The sequence below is a fragment of the Oncorhynchus kisutch genome, linkage group LG11 (genome assembly GCF_002021735.2).
Source record: "Oncorhynchus kisutch isolate 150728-3 linkage group LG11, Okis_V2, whole genome shotgun sequence".
Classification (NCBI taxonomy): domain Eukaryota; kingdom Metazoa; phylum Chordata; class Actinopteri; order Salmoniformes; family Salmonidae; genus Oncorhynchus; species Oncorhynchus kisutch.
In genome coordinates this window covers 89,929,115-89,948,555 of record NC_034184.2, presented here as the reverse complement: position 1 = coordinate 89,948,555, position 19,441 = coordinate 89,929,115, and the positions used below count along the sequence as shown (strand labels likewise).

Below are 19,441 nucleotides of genomic sequence, written 5' to 3'. Positions count from 1 at the left end.
CAGGGACATCACATTCCTTCTGGTAACACCCCAATCATATCCTAACCAGTCAGACAGACAGATACTGTTAGCAGGGACATCACATTCCTTCTGGTAACACCCCAATCATATCCTAACCAGTCAGACAGACAGATGCTGTTAGCAGGGACATCACATTCCTTCTGGTAACACCCCAATCATATCCTAACCAGTCAGACAGACAGATGCTGTTAGCAGGGACATCACATTCCTTCTGGTAACACCCCAATCATATCCTAACCAGTCAGACAGACAGATACTGTTAGCAGGGACATCACATTCCTTCTGGTAACACCCCAATCATATCCTAACCAGTCAGACAAGATGTTATTGTTCTTCCTTCACACTCTCAGTACTGACTTAGAGCCTTTCATCTGTCTAACATCCACAACTTGTTCAGGCTTGCCTCTTAGCGTTCATATTTAAAATACCGGGTATGTGGTTATGAAGCTCCAGGCTTTAAACACTGAGGGTTGAAAAACAAATACGATTGGATGGATGGATTGGTGGGTTGATGGGTGGGTGGATGAATTGATTGATGGGTGGGTTGATGGGTGAGTTTATGAATTGATTGATGGGTGGGTGGGTCAATTGATTGATGGGTGGGTGGATGGATCAGTTGATTGAAGGGCGATTTGATGGGTGGGTGGGTGGATGGATGGGTGGATTAATTGATTGATGGGTGGGTTGATGGGTGGGTGGGTGGGTAGGTGGATGAATTGATTGATGGATGGATGGATTGGTGGGTTGATGGGTGGGTAGGTGGATTAATTGACTGATGGATGGATGGATTGGTGGGTTGATGGGTGGGTAGGTGGATGAATTGATTGATGGATGGGTGGATTGGTGGGTTGATGGGTGGGTAGGTAGGTGGATTAATTGATAGATGCATGGATGGATGGATTGGTGGGTTGATGGGTGGGTAGGTGGATGAATTGATTGATTGATTGATTGATTGATGGATGGACTGGTGGATTGATGGGTGGGTAGGTGGATTAATTGACTGATGGATGGATGGACTGGTGGGTTGATGGGTGGATTGATGGATGGATTGATTGATTATCTGCTAGTCTCTGACCTGGGGTGAGGGGAAGGCAGTGGGCATCTGGTCCTCCAGGGGGGAGGTGAGCAGGGCGCTGCCCAGGATGGAGATCATGTGCTTGGCCATCAGTTTCTGCTGCTCCAGTGTACAGTGGTTCTCCAGGGACAGGATCACTGGGTACTCTGATGTCTGGGGGAGGACAACAACATAACATTAGCAGTCATGTCCATCTCTACTGGTCATCACTGGGCCGGTTTGACTTCTTGGTGAAACCTTGAAGGCGTACTCCTTGATGGGTTAGAGTTAGGGGTTAAGGTTAGGATCAGGGTCAGGGTCAGGGGTTACGGTTAAAGGTCATGGGTTAGGGGTTATACTGATCTTGAAGGAGTACTCCTTGATGAGTTAGGGTTAGGGGTTAACTTTAGGGTCAGGGTTAGACTGACCTTGACGGTGTGCTCCTTAATGGCTTAGAGTCAGGGGTTACGGTTAGAGGTCATGGGTTAGGGGTTATACTGATCTTGAAGGAGTACTCCTTAATGAGTTAGGGTTAGGTTACCTTGAAGGCATACTCCTTGATGGCCTTGATGACGTCTTTAAACAGGACCTTGGAGGTGAGGGTGTGGCCGTGGTAGATGATTGGTTCTCCATGGGCCCCGTCCCAACAGTCTAACTCCACACAGCGACAACTCTTCATCAGGGCCCTAAAGACCACAACACAATCAACACACATATACAGTACTACTACTAATAGTACTCCATCTGTTTCTAGTACTAGATCTACTGTATATAGTACTATATTTACTCTATCTGCGAAGGTATTTTTTCTATTTTGTTGCCTTACAACCTGGAATTAAAATGGATTTTTGGGGGGTTTGTAACATTTGATGTACACAACATGCAAAATATGTTTTATTGTGGAACAAACAAGAAATAAGACACTTGAGCGTGCATAATTATTCACCCCCCCAAAAGTCAATACTTTGTAGAGCCACCTTTTGCAGCAATTACAGCAGCAAGTCTCTTGGGTTATGTCTCTATAAGCTTGGCACGTCTAGCTACTGAGAATTTTGCCCATTCTAAAAGGCAAAACTGCTCCATCTCCTTCTAGTTGGATGGGTTCTGCTAGTGTACAGCAATCTTTAAGTCATACCACAGATTCTCAATTGGATTGAGGTCTGTGCCATTCCAAGACATTTAAATGTTTCTCCTTAAACCACTCGAGTGTTGCTTTAGCAGTATGCTTTGGGTCATTGTCCTGCTGGAAGGTGAACCTCCGTCCCAGTCTCAAATCTCTGTGGGGATGTGTTCTCGGAGTGATGAGAGGTGTTGGGTTTATGCCAGACATAGCGTTTTCCTTGAGGGCAAAAAAGCTCATTTTTAGTCTCATCTGACCAGATGTTTGGTGAGTCTCCCTAATGCCTTTTGGCGAACACCAAACATGTTTGCTTATTTTTTACTTTAAGCAATGGCTTTTTTTCTGACCATTCTTCCATAAAGACCAGCTCTGTGGAGTGTACGGCTTAAAGTGGTCCTATGGACAGATACTCTGATCTCCGATGTGGAGCTTTGCAGCTCCTTCAGGGTTATCGTTGGTCTCTTTGTTGCCTCTCTGATTAATGCCCTCCTTGCCTGGTCTGTGAGTTTTGCTGGGAGGCCTCTTGGCAGGTTTGTTGTGGTGCCATATTCTTTCAATTTTTTTATAATGGATTTAACGGTGCTCCGTGGGATGTTCAAAGTTTCTGATAATTTTTTATAACCCAACCCTGATCTGTACTTCTCCACAACTTAGTCCCTGACCTGTTAGGAGAGCTCCTTGGTCTTCATGGTGCCGCTTGCTTGGTGGTGCCCCTTGCTTAATGGTGTTGCAGACTCTGGGGCCTTTCAGAAGAGGTGTATACATACTGAGATCATGTGACAGATCATGTGACACTTAGATTGCACACAGGTGGACTTTATTTAATTAGGCAAGCAAGTTAAGAGCAAATTCTTATTTACAATGACGGCCTACCCCAGCCAAACCCAGACGACGCTGGGCCAATTGTGTGCAGCCCTATGGGACTCCCAATCACGGCCGGATGTGGATCTACTGTATCTAGTACTATATCTACTGTATCTAGTACTGTATCTACTGTATCTAGTACTATATCTACTGTATCTAGTACTATATCTACTGTATCTAGTACTGTATCTACTGTATCTAGTACTGTATCTACTGTATCTAGTACTATATCTACTGTATCTAGTACTATATCTACTGTATCTAGTACTGTATCTACTGTATCTAGTACTATATCTACTGTATCTAGTACTATATCTACTGTATCTAGTACTGTATCTGTATTTAGTATTACATCTACTCGTCTAGCTGATTTTGGCGTTTGATAAAGTACGACTAGAATGTATATATAAATGCCTGGATATTTTAATTTCGGTGAATCTCTTATAATATGGGTTAAGATTTTGTACAGAACCCCAAAATAGTAAATAATGGTTACTTCTCAGAAGGTTTTGAGCTTTTAAGAGGAAAAAACAAGGCGGTCTGTTGTCTCCATATCTAATTATTATGGCCATTGAAATGCTAGCTATTAAAATTAGATCCAACAAGAACATCCAGCCTTAGGCAATTGGGTGCCGCAGCGGCCCTACATCTCAGTACAAGAGGCATCACTGCAGTCCCTGGTTCGAATCCAGGCTGAATCACATCAGGCCGTGTTTGGGAGTCCCATAGGGTAAATGTAAAACAATATATAATCAAAATAAAGGGGTAGAAATCCATGGGATAATAACTAAAGGGGTAGAAATCCATGGGATAATAACTAAAGGGGTAGAAATCCATGGGATAATAACTAAAGGGGTAGAAATCCATGGGATAATAACTAAAGGGGTAGAAATCCATGGGATAATAACTAAAGGGGTAGAAATCCATGGGATAATAACTAAAGGGGTAGAAATCCATGGGATAATAACTAAAGGGGTAGAAATCCATGGGATAATAACTAAAGGGGTAGAAATCCATGGGATAATAACTAAAGTGTTGATGACTTAAGTCCGCAATCTGGATCCCTACACGGTCTCATTGAAGATCTTAGTCACTGTTCTAGCCTCTCTGGACTAAAACCTAATTATGACAACCATATTACGTGATGGATCATTAAAACACACAGTGTTTACACTTTCTTGTAGTTTACCAATAAAATTGGCAGATGGTGAAGTAGACATACTTGAAGAATATTAATAACTACATAGACACTGTAACAAAGGTTTACTTTTTGGCTCGAGGGCCACATCAGGATTCATAAATTCAATGGAGGGCTGCATTTTTTGAAGGACCAATTGTTTGTTAAAATCCATTTGCAGGGGTCTCCCGAGTGGCGCAGCGGTCTAAGGCACTGCATCGCAGACCCGGGTTCAATCCCAGGCTGTGTCACAGCTGGCCATGACTGGGAGACCCATGAGGCGGCGCTCAATTGGTCCAGCGTTGTCTGGGTTAGGAGAGAGTTTGGCAGGCAGAGATTTTCTTGTCCTATCGTGCGCTAGCGACTCTGTGGTAGGCGCGTGCATGCTGACATGGTCGCCAGTTGTATGGTTTTTCTTCCGGCACATTGGTGCGGCTGGCTTCTTGGGATAAGCGGGCATTGTGTCAAGAAGCAGTGCGGATTGGATGGGTTGAGTTTCGGAGGATGCACGGCTCTCGACATTCGCTTCTCCCGAGTCCGTACGGGAGTTGCAGCGATGGAACAAGACTGTAACTACCAATTGGAAATAGGGGAGAAAAAGAGGTAAAACATTTTCTTTTTTAGTGTATTTATTTTGTGTTTATTAAAGGTTGTATGTAGTAATATGTTTACGTACTGTATGCAATATGTTGTAATATGTATGTATTAATGTACACTGCACACCCCAATGTGCTGTCATTACTCAAAACTTTTGAGGAAACCTGTTGCACTAAATATATCTGAGTACAGTTACTTAAAGTGATTCTGTAGTCATTACTCAAGCCGATAGTCACTGTGACCCTGTAGGGGCTCCAGATTTTAGTTGTGTCAGTTTTAACATTTTGAGTAAGGCCTCCAGACACATGTAATAATCTGAAGAACCCCAAAGCGCCACTAAATGTCTTGTGAAAGATTACATAAAATCCTTCAACATACAAACATACTGGTAGTATACTGGTAAACATCAAACGTTTCTAGTAATTTCTAGTAATATACCCTATACCCTTCCCTTTGCAACCCTGTACAGGCCACATCAGGCCTGCGAGGAGGGTTTAGTAGGTTTTAGTAGGGTTTAGTTGGGTTTAGTAGGGGTTAGTAGGGGTTAGTAGGGTTTAGTAGGGTTTAGTTGGGTTTAGTAGGGTTTAGTTGGGTTTAGTAGGGTTTAGTAGGGTTGGTAGGTTTGCAACATATATGGAACTTTCCCCAAATTCCCAGACTTTTAAAAGATCCTGGTTGAAATATTTCTGGAATACCTGGGAAATGTACCTACCTGCAAGTCACATTATGCCAGAGTTAGGATATCCAACAGTTGAAAAATGTATTCACCTGCAACCTAAATTCATAATGAATGTCAGGTCAGGAACAGTGAGAGGAGAATGCCTAAGCCATTTCAACTGGGACAACCATTTCAATAACGGGTGCAAAAAATCTAACTAAGTTATTGGATTATTTCAGAAAATATCTATGTTATGGGATCACGTGAAGGTTGAACGAGATGGCCGCATGAACTGAGAGCTCCGCACAAGTAATTTCCAATTGTTAATCTTACCTCCACTTCAAGTTAAACCCCATTAGCTTTATACAAAAAAAGCCATGTAGGCTAAAAAAAAGGCGACATTGCATGTGACATTTTTACCCGGACTTGAGCAATAGCCATAGAAAAGTCCCCAAGAAACAGCTAGCTTCAGAAAAAGCTGGCGCCATTAGCCAGGAGCATGAGGACCCGTCCCTTCCCAAGGGCCAACAACTGCCAACCTCATCCTCTGTCGAAAACCAGGCACCAGCATCAGCATCAGCATTTTGTGGGTTTGATTACAAGCTCAAAATGGCCAGAAACAAAGTACTTTCTTCTGAAATTCGTCAGTCTAGTCTTGTTCTGAGAAATGAAGGCTATTCCATGTGATAAATTGCCAAGAAACTGAAGATCTTGTACAACGCTGTGTACTACTCCCTTCACAGAACAGCGCAAACTGTCTCTAACCAGAATAGAAAGAGGGGTGGGAGGCCACGGTGCACAACTAAGCAAGAGGACACGTATATTAGAGTGTCTAGTTTGAGAAACAGATGCTTCACAAGTCCTCAACTGGCAGCTTCATTAAATATTATCCACAAAACACCAGTCTCAACGTCAACAGTGAACAGGTGACTCCAGGATGCTGGCCTTCTAGGCAGAGTTGCAAAGAAAAAGACATATCTCAGACTGGCCAATAAAAATAAAATATTAAGATGGGCAAAAGAACACAGACACTGGAGAGAGGAATAGTTGAAAAACATTTTATGGACAGACAAATCTAAGTTTGAGGTGTTTGGATCACAAAGAAGAACATTCCTGAGACGCAGAAAAATGGAAAGATGCTGGAGGAGTGACGTCATCGGTCAAGCATGGTGGAGGAGTGACGTCATCTGTCAAGCATGGTGGAGGAGTGACGTCATCTGTCAAGCATGGTGGAGGAGTGACGTCATCTGTCAAGCATGGTGGAGGAGTGACGTCATCTGTCAAGCATGGTGGAGGCAATGTGATGGTCTGGGGGAGGTGGAGGCAATGTGATGGTCTGGGGGAGGTGGAGGCAATGTGATGGTCTGGGGGAGGTGGAGGCAATGTGATGGTCTGGGGGAGGTGGAGGCAATGTGATGGTCTGGGGGTGCTTTGGTGGTGGTAAAGTGGGAGATTTGTAAAAGGGATCTTGAAGAAGGAAGGCTACCACTCCATTTTGCATACCATACCTTTTGGACAGCGCTGAATTGGAGCCAATTTTCTCCTACAACAGGACAATAACCCAAAGCACAGCTCCAAACTATGCAAGAACTATTTAGGGAAGAATCAATCAGCTGGTATTCTGTCTATAATGGAGTGGCCAGCACTGTCAACGGATCTCAACCCTATTGAGCTGTTGTGGGAGCAGCTTGACCGTATGGTACGTAAGAAGTGCCCATCAAGCCAATCCAACTTGTGGGAGGTGCTTCCGGAAGCATGGGGTGAAATCTCTTCAGATCACCTCAACAAACTAGAACGCCAAAGGTCTGCAAGGCTGTAATTGCTGCAAACGGAGAATTCTTTGACAAAAAAGTTTGAAGGACACAATTGTTATTTCAATTAAAAATCATTATTTATAACCTTGTCAACATCTTGACTGTATTTCCTATTCATTTTGCAAAAAGATTTCATGTCTGTTTTCGTGAAAAACCAGGACATTTCTAAGTGACCCCAAACTTTTGAACGGTAGTGTATGTTCACGTCACCAAATAATTGATTAAAACACTGTTTACACTCGCCACAGCCGCACCCTGTAGGGCAGCACCATGATTTAGCCGGAGGACAGCTAGATTCTGTCCTCCTTTGGGTACATTGACTTCAATACCAAACCTAGGAGGCTCATGGTTCTCTCCCCCTTCCATAGACTTATACAGTAATTATGACAGGTTGGAAGATGTCCTCCGGAAGCTATCAGACCTCTTGCATCATGAACTGACATGTTGTCCACCCAATCAAAATATCAGAGAATGAATCTAGTACTGAAAGCATAAGCTACAGATAGCTAGCACTGCAGTGCATAACATGTGGTGAGTAGATGCAAGGCGGTACTGAATGTGTCGCTCTCTGTCAACGTGACGACTCAAAATTCTCTACGTTGTAAACTTTCATTCATAGGAAGGTTGCAGCAACCTCATGATGGGTACAGGGAACATTTGAGTATCATGTAGTAGCATAAACCTATCGATGTTACATTGAACTGGGTGAATGGAATATGAATGACAGTCATCCAATATGCTGTGATAGAAATAAGGCCATGCTCATTAAAACAAGTATCATCCTCCCTGATCTGAAATGGCACCGACTGCCACTGCACTCAAAGTACATTCCAAAACACAGATATTAAAAATGATTCCAAAACAACAACCTGCAGTAGAGCATGCTGGGGGAAAAAGTTCATTTGTTATCATAATTTATAGAGTTGATGTGACTTCTCATTTAATTTTGAGTCAGTACCACTTAACATTGACTTTGAGTTTAGTGTACTAGAAGTATTTGAATTCAAATGGGTAGTAAGGTTAGGGTAGTAAGGTTAGTTTTAGATTAGAGGTAGTAAGGTATGGTTAGTTTAAATTAGAGGTTGTCATGGTTACTTGATATAGGCCTCTGTGCTGCTGTGGCCTTTGAGCTGGTCTTCCATCAGGTAGGTGTTGTGGGAGGAGCTGATGAAGTAGTGGTTGATTGGCTGGCTCATATCCTGGAACACCTCCTTGTGGGCGGGGTTGAAGATAGACCCCTCCTCCTGGTGCAGGTACATCAGGAAGCCATCTTTGGTCATGTGATTCTTCTGCTTTGCTGGGGGGGCAGAATGAGTTAGGTGATTGGGCCTTGTGAAATAGCCCTCCCAGATATACAGGACCTTCAGAAAGTATTCACACCCCTTGACACATTTTGTTGTGTTACAGCCTGAATTGAAAATGGATTAAATTCAGATTTATTTTGTCACTGGCCAACACACAATACCCCATAAGGTCAAAGTTGAATTATGCTTTAAAAAATAAAAAATAAAAATCATAAAAAATGAAAAGCTGAAATGTCTTGAATCAAAAGGTATTCAACCCCTTTGTTATGGCAAGCCTAAATATGTTCAGGAGTAAAGAATTGCTTAAATTAACAAGTCACATATGCAATAATAGTGTTTAACATGATTTTTGAATGACTACCTCATCTCTGTACCCCACACAAACAATTATCTGTAAGGTCCCTCAGTCGAGCAGTGAATATAATACAGATACAACCACAAAGACCAGCAAGGATTTCCAATGCCTTGCAAAGAAGGGCACCTATTGGTAGATGGGTAAACATACAAAAGCAGACATTGAATATCCCTTTGAGCATGGTGAAGTTATTAATTACACTGGATGGTGTATCAATAAACCCCGTCACTACAAAGATACAGGTGTCCTTCCTAACTCAGTTGCCAGAGAGGAAGGAAACCGCTCAGGGATTTCACCATGAGGCCGGAAGACAGCTAGTTTCCGTCCTCCTCCTCCGAGAGAGAGAGAGAGAGAGAGAGAGAGAGAGAGAGAGAGAGAGAGACAGAGAGAGAGAGAGAGACAGAGAGAGAGAGAGAGACAGAGACAGAGACAGAGAGAGAGACAGAGACAGAGACAGAGACAGAGACAGAGACAGAGACAGAGACAGAGACAGAGACAGAGAGAGAGACAGAGACAGAGAGAGAGAGACAGAGAGAGACAGAGAGACAGAGAGAGACAGAGAGAGACAGAGAGAGACAGAGAGAGACAAAGACAGAGACAGAGACATAGACAGAGAGAGAGAGAGAGAGAGAGAGAGAGAGAGAGAGAGAGAGAGAGAGAGAGAGAGAGAGAGAGAGAGAGAGACAGAGAGAGAGAGAGAGAGAGAGAGAGAGAGAGAGAGAGAGAGAGAGAGAGAGAGAGAGAGAGAGAGAGAGAGAAAGAGACATTTCCAGGTGTGGAAATCTTAGAGACTTACCCAGAAAGATTCGCAACTGTAATAGCTGCCAAAGGTGATTCTAACATGTATTGACTCAGTGGTGTGAATACTTATGTAAATAAGACATTTCTGTATTTCATTTTAAATACATTTGCAAAAAAATGTCCCAAAAACTGTTTTCACTTTGTCATTATGTGTTTTTTTATTTTTTTATTTGTACCTTTATTTAACTAGGCAAGTCAGTTAACAACAAATTCATATTTTCAATGATGGCCTAGGAACAGTGGGTTAACTGCCTGTTCAGGGTCAGAATGACAGATTTGTACCTTGTCAGCTCGGGGGTTTGAACTTGCAACCTTCCAGTTGCTAGTCCAATTGTGCATGTGTAAATGGGTGAGAAAAATATATAAATATAATCAAGTCGAGGATGAATACTTTGTGAAGGCAATGTATATCATTTATCTTACAATGGAAAGGTGCCTCAGAAATACACAAAGTATTTTAGCACATTCATAGAATACCATAAAACTGTATGCTGCCATCGAATGCTGCATTCTTACGTACAGTAAAATGAGTGTACAAAACATTAGGAACATCTTCCTAATATTGAGTTGTACCCCCTTTTGTCAGTACTAGAGCATCTCTCCTCACCTGAGTCATCCAGATCATATTGAGTCAGTACTAGAGCATCTCTCCTCACCTGAGTCATCCAGATCATATTGAGTCAGTACTAGAGCATCTCTCCTCACCTGAGTCATCCAGATCATATTTAGTCAGTACTAGAGCATCTCTCCTCACCTGAGTCATCCAGATCATATTGAGTCAGAACTAGAGCATCTCTCCTCACCTGAGTCATCCAGATCATATTGAGTCAGTACTAGAGCATCTCTCCTCACCTGAGTCATCCAGATCATATTGAGTCAGTACTAGAGCATCTCTCCTCACCTGAGTCATCCAGATCATATTGAGTCAGAACTAGAGCATCTCTCCTCACCTGAGTCATCCAGATCATATTGAGTCAGTACTAGAGCATCTCTCCTCACCTGAGTTATCTAGATCATATTGAGTCAGTACTAGAGCATCTCTCCTCACCTGAGTCATCCAGATCATATTGAGTCAGAACTAGAGCATCTCTCCTCACCTGAGTGATCCAGCTCGTATTGAGTCAGTACCTGAGCATCTCTCACCTGAATCGTCCAGCTCGTATCTCTCTATGAGGCTTACAGCGTCCTCCATTGTGGCCACCTCACGCTGCTCGTTCAGCAGGAAGTTGAGCAGGTCTTTGACACTCATCTGCTCCCCCGTAGTGGCGTACTTCCCATAGATCACATCGATCTCCTCACGGTATATCAGCAGATCATAGAAGTGTTTGATCTCAGGACCTTCCAGGGAGCCCGAGTTAGACTTGTCACATTTCTGTAGGATCATTAACAAAACAGTACTAACGAGATACAGTACATTGAGTTCCTCCTCAGACAAAGTAAAATGCTTTGAGACATAGCATAACCTTAAATGAAACCCATATACATACAGGAACATTACAGGAATGCATTAGGAGCTGCCTGTACAGAGTCTATAACACCATCCTTGTAAGTTATTGACCAACTGTAGCTGTCCACTCACTGCAAACAGCACTTCAGCGTACATGTCGTCCACCTCGATGTTGATCTGGTGGAGGAAGTGTTTCAGCTCCTTCAGGGTCATCTTGTTGTCCTTGTTCTTGTCTGCTTTCCTCATACAGTTGAAGATCCAGCTTTAATACACCCAGATTTAAGGATCAATCATTCACCATGTAGGAATATGTCAAAGATAAATACACAACCCAGAGGAAGAGAGGACTAAATACTAGAGTACTAATGGTCAATAGCGAAATAGGAGTTGGGTTTCAGTTCAACATCTGTTCAGAATCTGTGGAATGACACTCCTAAACTCAGAGCGACGTAGGACACGTTGTCATTGGTCTGTACATTGAGTCTGGGGCAGGATACTTGTTATTTGGCCATTAGCCAAGTTGTACTGCAAGGACTTCTGATTGGTCAACCCCAGGTTAGGGGGGGGGGGGGGGGGGGGTTATAAATGGCATCCTGTTCCTTTGTTCGGTGGGGAAAAGCTGAGGACCGGGGACTTCTGATTGGTCAACCCCAGGTTAGGGGGGGGGTTATAAATTGCATCCTGTTCTTCTGTTCGGTGGGGGAAAGCTGAGGACCGGGGACTTCTGATTGGTCAACCCCAGGTTAGGGGGGGGGTTATACCTGGCATCCTGTTCCTTTGTTCGGTGGGGAAAAGGACCGGGGACTTCTGATTGGTCAACCCCAGGCTAGGGGACTGAACATCTGATCATCCCAGCATAACAGTTTTTTTTTAGATTACATTTATTTCACCTTATTTAACCAGGTAGGTCAGTTGAGAACAAGTTCTCATTTACAACTGCGACCTGGCCAAGATAAAGCAAAGCAGTGTGACACAAACAACAACACAGAGTTACACATGGAATATACAAGCGTACAGTCAATAACACAATAGAAAAAACGAAAGTCTATATACAGTGTGTGCAACTGGCGTGAGGAGGTAAGGCAACAAATAGGCCATAGTGGCGAAGTAATTACAATTTAGCAGATTAACACTGGAGTGATAGATGAGCAGATGATGATGTACAAGTAGAGATACTGGTGTGCAAAAGAGCAGAAAAGTAAATAAAAACAATATGGCGATGAGGTAGGTAGATTGGGTGGGCTATTTATAGATGGGCTATGTACAGCTGCAGTGGTCAGTTAGCTGCTCAGATAGGTGATGTTTAAAGTAAGTGAGGGACATATAAGTCTCCAGCTTCAGCGATTTTTGCAATCCGTTCCAGTCACTGGCAGCAGAGAACTAGAAGGAAAGGCGACCAAAGGAGGTGTCGGCCCTGGGGATGACCAGTGAGATATACTCGCTGGAGCGCGTGGGTGTTGTTATCGTGACCAGTGAGCTGAGACAAGGCCTAGCTCCACCTAGCATAGATGTATAGATGACCTGGAGCCAGTGGGTCTGGCGACGAATATGTAGCGAGAGCCAGCCGTCTAGAGCATACAGGTCGCAGTGGCGGGTGGTATAAGGGGCTTTGGTAACAAAACGGATGCCACTGTGATAGACCGCATCCAGCCCGCTGAGCAGAGTATTGGAAGCTATTTTGTAGATGACATCGGCGAAGTCGAGGATCGGTAGGATAGTCAGTTTAACTAGGGCAAGTTTGGCGGCGTGAGTGAAGGAGGCTTTGTTGCGAAATAGAAAGCCGATTCTAGATTTGATTTTGGATTGGAGATGTTACATATGAGTCTGGAAGGAGAGTTTACAGTCTAGCCAGACACCTAGGTATTCATAGTTGTCCACATATTATAGGTCAGAACCGCCCAGGGTAGTGATGCTAGTCGGGCAGGCGGGTGCGGGCAGTGAACGGTTGAAAAGCATGCATTTGGTTTTACTAGCGTTTGGAGGCCACGGAAGGAGTGGTGTATGGCATTGAAGCTCATTTGGAGGTTAGTTAAAACTTATTTGGGGTAGGGGGCAGTATTCCGAAGTTTGGATGACTGAGGTGCCCAAAGTAAACTGCAAATGAGGTTTTTGGACATAAAGGTGAATTTTATCGAACAAAACACACATTTGTTGTCTAACATGGAGACCTGGGAGTGCCATCCGGTGAAGATCATCAAGGGTTAGTGATTATTTTTAATGCTATTTCTGACTTTTGTGACACCTCTCCTTGGTTGGAAAATGGCTGTATGGTTTTCTGTGACTAGGCGCTGACCTAGCATAATCGCATGGTGTGCTTTCGCCATAAAGCCTTTTTCAAATCAGACAACTGTGGCTGGATTAACAAGAAGTTTATATTTAAAATGGTGTATAATACTTGTATAATACTTGTATGTTTGGGGAATTATAATTATGAGATTTCTATTGTTTGAATTAGCGTCCCACATATCCCAGAGAGTTATTTATCTCCGGAAATGAACATACTATTCTCTGTCTTCAATTGTATCATTTATTTACATATAAGGGTACCTGAGGATTGATTATAAATGTTGTTTGACTTGTTTGGACAAAGTTTATTGGGATTCCTTTGTCTGCATTTTGAACGAGGGAAACCGGTGGATTACTGAATCAAGCGCGCCAACTACACTGACTTTTATGGGATATAAAGAAGGACTTTATCAAACAAAATGACCATTTGTGATGTATCTTGTAAATACACTGTACACTTGTATTTTCATGAATGTTTAATATTACGAAATTTGTATTTTGAATTTTGCGCTCTGCAATTCCACCGGATGTTGCCAGGTGGTACGCCACCTACCCCAAAGAGGTTTTAACACAGTGTCCAAGGAAGGGCCAGATGTATACAGAATGGTGTCATCTGCGTAGAGGTGGATCAGGGAATCACCTGCAGCAAGAGCGACATCGTAGATATGTACAGAGAAAAGAGTCGGCCCGAGAATTGAACCCTGTGGTACCCACCGATTTGTCACACTGAACTCTGTCTGCGAAGTAGTTGGTGTACCAGGCGAGGCAGTCATTTGAGAAAACAAGGCTATTGAGACTGCCGATAAAAATATGGTGATTGACAGAGTTGAAAGCCTTGGCCAGGTCGATGAAGACGGCTGCACAATACTGTCTTCTATCGATGGCGGTTATGATATCGTTTAGTATCTTGAGTGTGGCCGAGGTGCCCCTGTGACCAGCTCGGAAACCGTATTGCACAGCGGAGAAGGGACGGTGCGACCCGAAATGGTCAGCGATCTGTTTATTAACTTGGCTTTTGAAGACTTTAGAAAGGCAGGGCAGGATAGATATAGGTCTGTAACAGTTTGGGTCTAGAGTGTCACCCCCTTTGATTTGTCCTTCTCAAATAAACCTATTTTTCTCCCCCTGATTGGCTTTGGAGTTTGTGTTATTGAAGAATAACATAAATTGCTAGCAACCAGTTGCTCTGAGCTTAAATGTTGACCTATACACATTTATAGATGGGAATCCACTATACTGAATAGGCTGGACAACTATTTTCTGATTTGTAACCCCAAGTAACTAAACAATGTTTTAGTTGTGAACTGCAAAGCAAGCAGATTAACAAAAGAGGATACTGCTCGCTCGTCTGCTGGCTGTTGAGTTTCTTCATGTTAGAGATGATCTTCTCCAGACCATTGACCCACTGCCTAGCCTCCTCTGCCGAGGTAGCTATCAGGTCCAGGTTCCTCCTGCGGCCCTTAAAGATAATGGAGAAACAGCGGTCCTCAACGTGGGCCTCTGTGTGCTTCTGAAGACCCTCCGACTGACGGCCCTTACGCACAGATTCTATCTCATCAATGGAGACTGGAGGGGAGACAAGAAGGGGATTGAGGTTAGAATTGTTTATGAAATCCTGGTCCTGAAGTCTGACCGCATTCTTGGTTTCATGGCTGCTGAGATTTGATAGTTTCTTGATAGTTTCTTGGTTAAAACCAAAAAGCCTCAAGGTCCAGGCTGGAAACTGTGTGATGACATGGCTGTCACCATGGAGACATCACCAGGGCTTGTCCCAATCATGTCCTCATCACATCTACCCCAGAGAGAAACATACAGGAGAGGGTGGGTTTGATAGGACAGGACAGGACAGGGTGATAGAGGAGGGTAGGCAGGAAACCTCTCTGTCTCAGTGTGCCTTTCACCCACTCACAGCACCCAACAGCCATCTGACTGTCTACACACTTCGTTCCCAGTTTCTGTTCCTATACACCCCAACCTGTGTAACTGACTGGAGGAGCCTGTCAGTCAGACTTAGTCCCTGGTGTCTACTGGTCAGTCAGACTTAGTCCCTGGTGTCTACTGGTCAGTCAGACTTAGTCCCTGGTGTCTACTGGTCAGTCAGACTTAGTCCCTGGTGTCTACTGGTCAGTCAGATTTAGTCCCTGGTGTCTACTGGTCAGTCAGACTTAGTCCCTGGTGTCTACTGGTCAGTCAGACTTAGTCCCTGGTGTCTACTGGTCAGTCAGACTTAGTCCCTGGTGTCTACTGGTCAGTCAGACTTAGTCCCTGGTGTCTACTGGTCAGTCAGACTTAGTCCCTGGTGTCTACTGGTCAGTCAGATTTAGTCCCCGGTGTCTACTGGTCAGTCAGACTTAGTCCCTGGTGTCTACTGGTCAGTCAGACTTAGTCCCTGGTGTCTACTGGTCAGTCAGACTTAGTCCCTGGTGTCTACTGGTCAGTCAGACTTAGTCCCTGGTGTCTACTGGTCAGTCAGATTTAGTCCCTGGTGTCTACTGGTCAGTCAGACTTAGTCCCTGGTGTCTACTGGTCAGTCAGACTTAGTCCCTGGTGTCTACTGGTCAGTCAGACTTAGTCCCTGGTGTCTACTGGTCAGTCAGACTTAGTCCCTGGTGTCTACTGGTCAGTCAGATTTAGTCCCTGGTGTCTACTGGTCAGTCAGACTTAGTCCCTGGTGTCTACTGGTCAGTCAGACTTAGTCCCTGGTGTCTACTGGTCAGTCAGTTACACAGTCAGTCAGTATCTAAATAATATGTGTGAAATGCTTGATAGTGTATGTGATGTAAACAGAGAGGTCTACTTTCTTGGGGATGTGAATATTGACTGGTTTTCATCAAGCTGTCCACTCAACAGGAAGCTTCTTACTGTAACCAGTGTCTGTAATCTGGTTCAGGTTATTAATCAACCCACTCAACAGGAAGCTTCTCACTGTAACCAGTGTCTGTAATCTGGTTCAGGTTATTAATCAACCCACTCAACAGGAAGCTTCTCACTGTAACCAGTGTCTGTAATCTGGTTCAGGTTATTAATCAACCCACTCAACAGGAAGCTTCTCACTGTAACCAGTGCCTGTAATCTGGTTCAGGTTATTAATCAACCTACCAGGGTGTTTACAAACACTACAGGAACAAGATCATTAACATGTATCGGTCACATGTTTACTAATACTGTAGCACTTTGTTCTAAAGCTGTATCCGAACCCATTGGATGCAGTGATCACAATATAGTGGCTATATGCAGGAAAGCCAAAGTTCCAACAGCTGGGCCTAAAATAGTGTATAAGAGATCATACAAAAGATTTAGCTGTGACTCTTATGTGGACGATGTAAAATAAAATTGTTGGTCTGATGTGATTAATGAGGAGCATCCAGATGCTGCACTTGGTGAATTTATGAAATTGCTTCTTCCAATTATTTAGAAACATGCAGCTGTTAAGAAACTGACTGTTAGAACTGTTAAGGCTCCATGGATTGATGAGGACTTGAAAAACTGTATGGTTGAAAGAGATGGGGCAAAAGGAGTGGCTGATAAGTCTGGCTGTACATCTGACTGGCTGACTTACGGTAAATTGAGACATTTTGTGACTGAACTCAACAATTTAACACAAAGAAGAAGAAACTGTATTATGATATAATGATATAAAGAATGACGGAAACAACGTTGGAATACTGTAAATGAAATGAATGGCACAAAGACATTCAACTCCATCTTTCATCAAATCAGATGACTTATTCATCACAAAACCATTTGATGTTGCCAGTTATTTTAATGATTACTTCATTGGCAAAGTGGGCAAACTTGGGCAGGAAATGCCAACAACAAACAGTGAGCCATTATATTCATGCATAAAAATAAAAAAAATGAAAGAAAACCATTGTAAGTTTTAATTTTGTAAAGTTAGTGGGGGAGAGGTGGAAAAATTATTATCATCGATCAATAATGACAAACCTCCTGGCATTGACAACTTAGATAGAAAGCTACTGAGGATGGTAGCTGACTCTATAGCCACTCCTACTGAGGATGGTAGCTGACTCTATAAACACTCCTACTGACTCTATAGCCACTCCTACTGAGGATGGTAGCTGACTCTATAGCCACTCCTACTGAGGATGGTAGCTGACTCTATAGCCACTCATACTGAGGATGGTAGCTGACTCTATAGCCACTCCTACTGAGGATGGTAGCTGACTCTATAGCCACTCCTACTGAGGATGGTAGCTGTCTCTATAGCCACTCCTACTGAGGATGGTAGCTGACTCTATAGCCACTCCTACTGAGGATGGTAGCTGACTCTATAGCCACTCCTACTGACTCTATAGTCACTCCTACTGAGGATGGTAGCTGACTCTATAGCCACTCCTACTGACTCTATAGTCACTCCTACTGGGGATGGTAGCTGACTCTATAGCCACTCCTACTGAGGATGGTAGCTGACTCTATAGCCACTCCTACTGAGGATGGTAGCTGACTCTATAGCCACTCCTAATTGACTCTATAGCCACTCCTACTGAGGATGGTAGCTGACTCTATAGCCACTCCTACTGACTCTATAGTCACTCCTACTGAGGATGGTAGCTGACTCTATAGCCACTCCTACTGACTCTATAGCCACTCCTACTGAGGATGGTAGCTGACTCTATAGCCACTCCTACTGAGGATGGTAGCTGACTCTATAGCCACTCCTACTGAGGATGGTAGCTGACTCTATAGCCCCTCCTACTGAGGATGGTAGCTGACTCTATAGCCACTCCTACTGAGGATGGTATCTGACTCTATAGCCACTCCTACTGAGGATGGTAGCTGACTCTATAGCCACTCCTACTGAGGATGGTAGCTGACTCTATAGCCACTCCTACTGAGGATGGTAGCTGACTCTATAGCCACTCCTACTGAGGATGGTAGCTGACTCTATAGCCACTCCTACTGAGGATGGTAGCTGACTCTATAGCCACTCCTACTGAGGATGGTAGCTGACTCTATAGCCACTCCTACTGAGGATGGTATCTGACTCTATAGCCACTCCTACTGAGGATGGTAGCTGACTCTATAGCCACTCCTACTGAGGATGGTAGCTGACTCTATAGCCACTCCTACTGAGGATGGTAGCTGACTCTATAGCCACTCCTACTGAGGATGGTAGCTGACTCTATAGCCACTCCTACTGAGGATGGTAGCTGACTCTATAGCCACTCCTACTGAGGATGGTAGCTGACTCTATAGCCACTCCTACTGAGGATGGTAGCTGACTCTATAGCCACTCCTACTGAGGATGGTAGCTGACTCTATAGCCACTCCTATCTGTCATATCTTTGATCTGAGCCAAGAGGAAAGTCATTGTCCTCAGGCCTGGAGGGAAGCCAAAGTCATTCCTCTACCTATGAGAGGTAAAGCAGCCTTTACTGGTTCTAACAGCTGACCAATCTGCTTGCTGCCAGCCCTTAGCAAACGGTTGGAAAAAATGTGTGTTTTTACCAAATGCAATGTTATTTCTCTGTAAACAAATTAACAACAGATGTTCAGCGTGCTTAGCGAGAAGGGTACTCAACATGTACTGCACTGACACAAATTACTGATGATTGGTTGAATTAAAATAATAATAAGAAGATTGTGGGAGCTGTTAGTTACTGTTACTGTTAGATTTCAGTGCAGCCTTTGATATTAATGACCATAACCTGTTGTTGAAAAAACATATGTGTTATGGCTGTTGAGGTGTTGAGCCTGAGGGTCTGGACAGAGTGATGTAGTTGATGAAGATGGGGGTGTGAGCAGGTGGGTCTGGACAGGGTGATGTTGTTGATGGAGATGGGGGTGTGAGGTGGGTCTGGGCAGGGTGATGTTGTTGATGGAGATGGGGGTGTGAGCAGATGGGTCTGGGCAGGGTGATGTTGTTGATGGAGATGGGGGTGTGAGCAGATGGGTCTGGGCAGGGTGATGTTGTTGTTGGAG

The 19,441-nt window shown here is 43.8% G+C and overlaps 1 protein-coding gene across 1 annotated transcript in view; it reads right to left on the bottom strand.

Moving 5' to 3' along the window:
• LOC109883206 (1-phosphatidylinositol 4,5-bisphosphate phosphodiesterase delta-1) overlaps window positions 1-19,441 on the bottom strand; it is a 60,799-nt gene that overhangs the window by 23,358 nt on the left and 18,000 nt on the right. The window contains exons 3-8 of the mRNA XM_031836465.1: window positions 14,836-15,064; window positions 11,345-11,474; window positions 10,909-11,137; window positions 8,401-8,602; window positions 1,617-1,761; window positions 1,097-1,249 (exon numbers count right to left, since the gene is read on the bottom strand). Of these exons, the coding sequence (XP_031692325.1) occupies window positions 1,097-1,249; window positions 1,617-1,761; window positions 8,401-8,602; window positions 10,909-11,137; window positions 11,345-11,474; window positions 14,836-15,064 (1,088 nt within the window). The remainder of the gene's footprint in view (window positions 1-1,096; window positions 1,250-1,616; window positions 1,762-8,400; window positions 8,603-10,908; window positions 11,138-11,344; window positions 11,475-14,835; window positions 15,065-19,441) is intronic.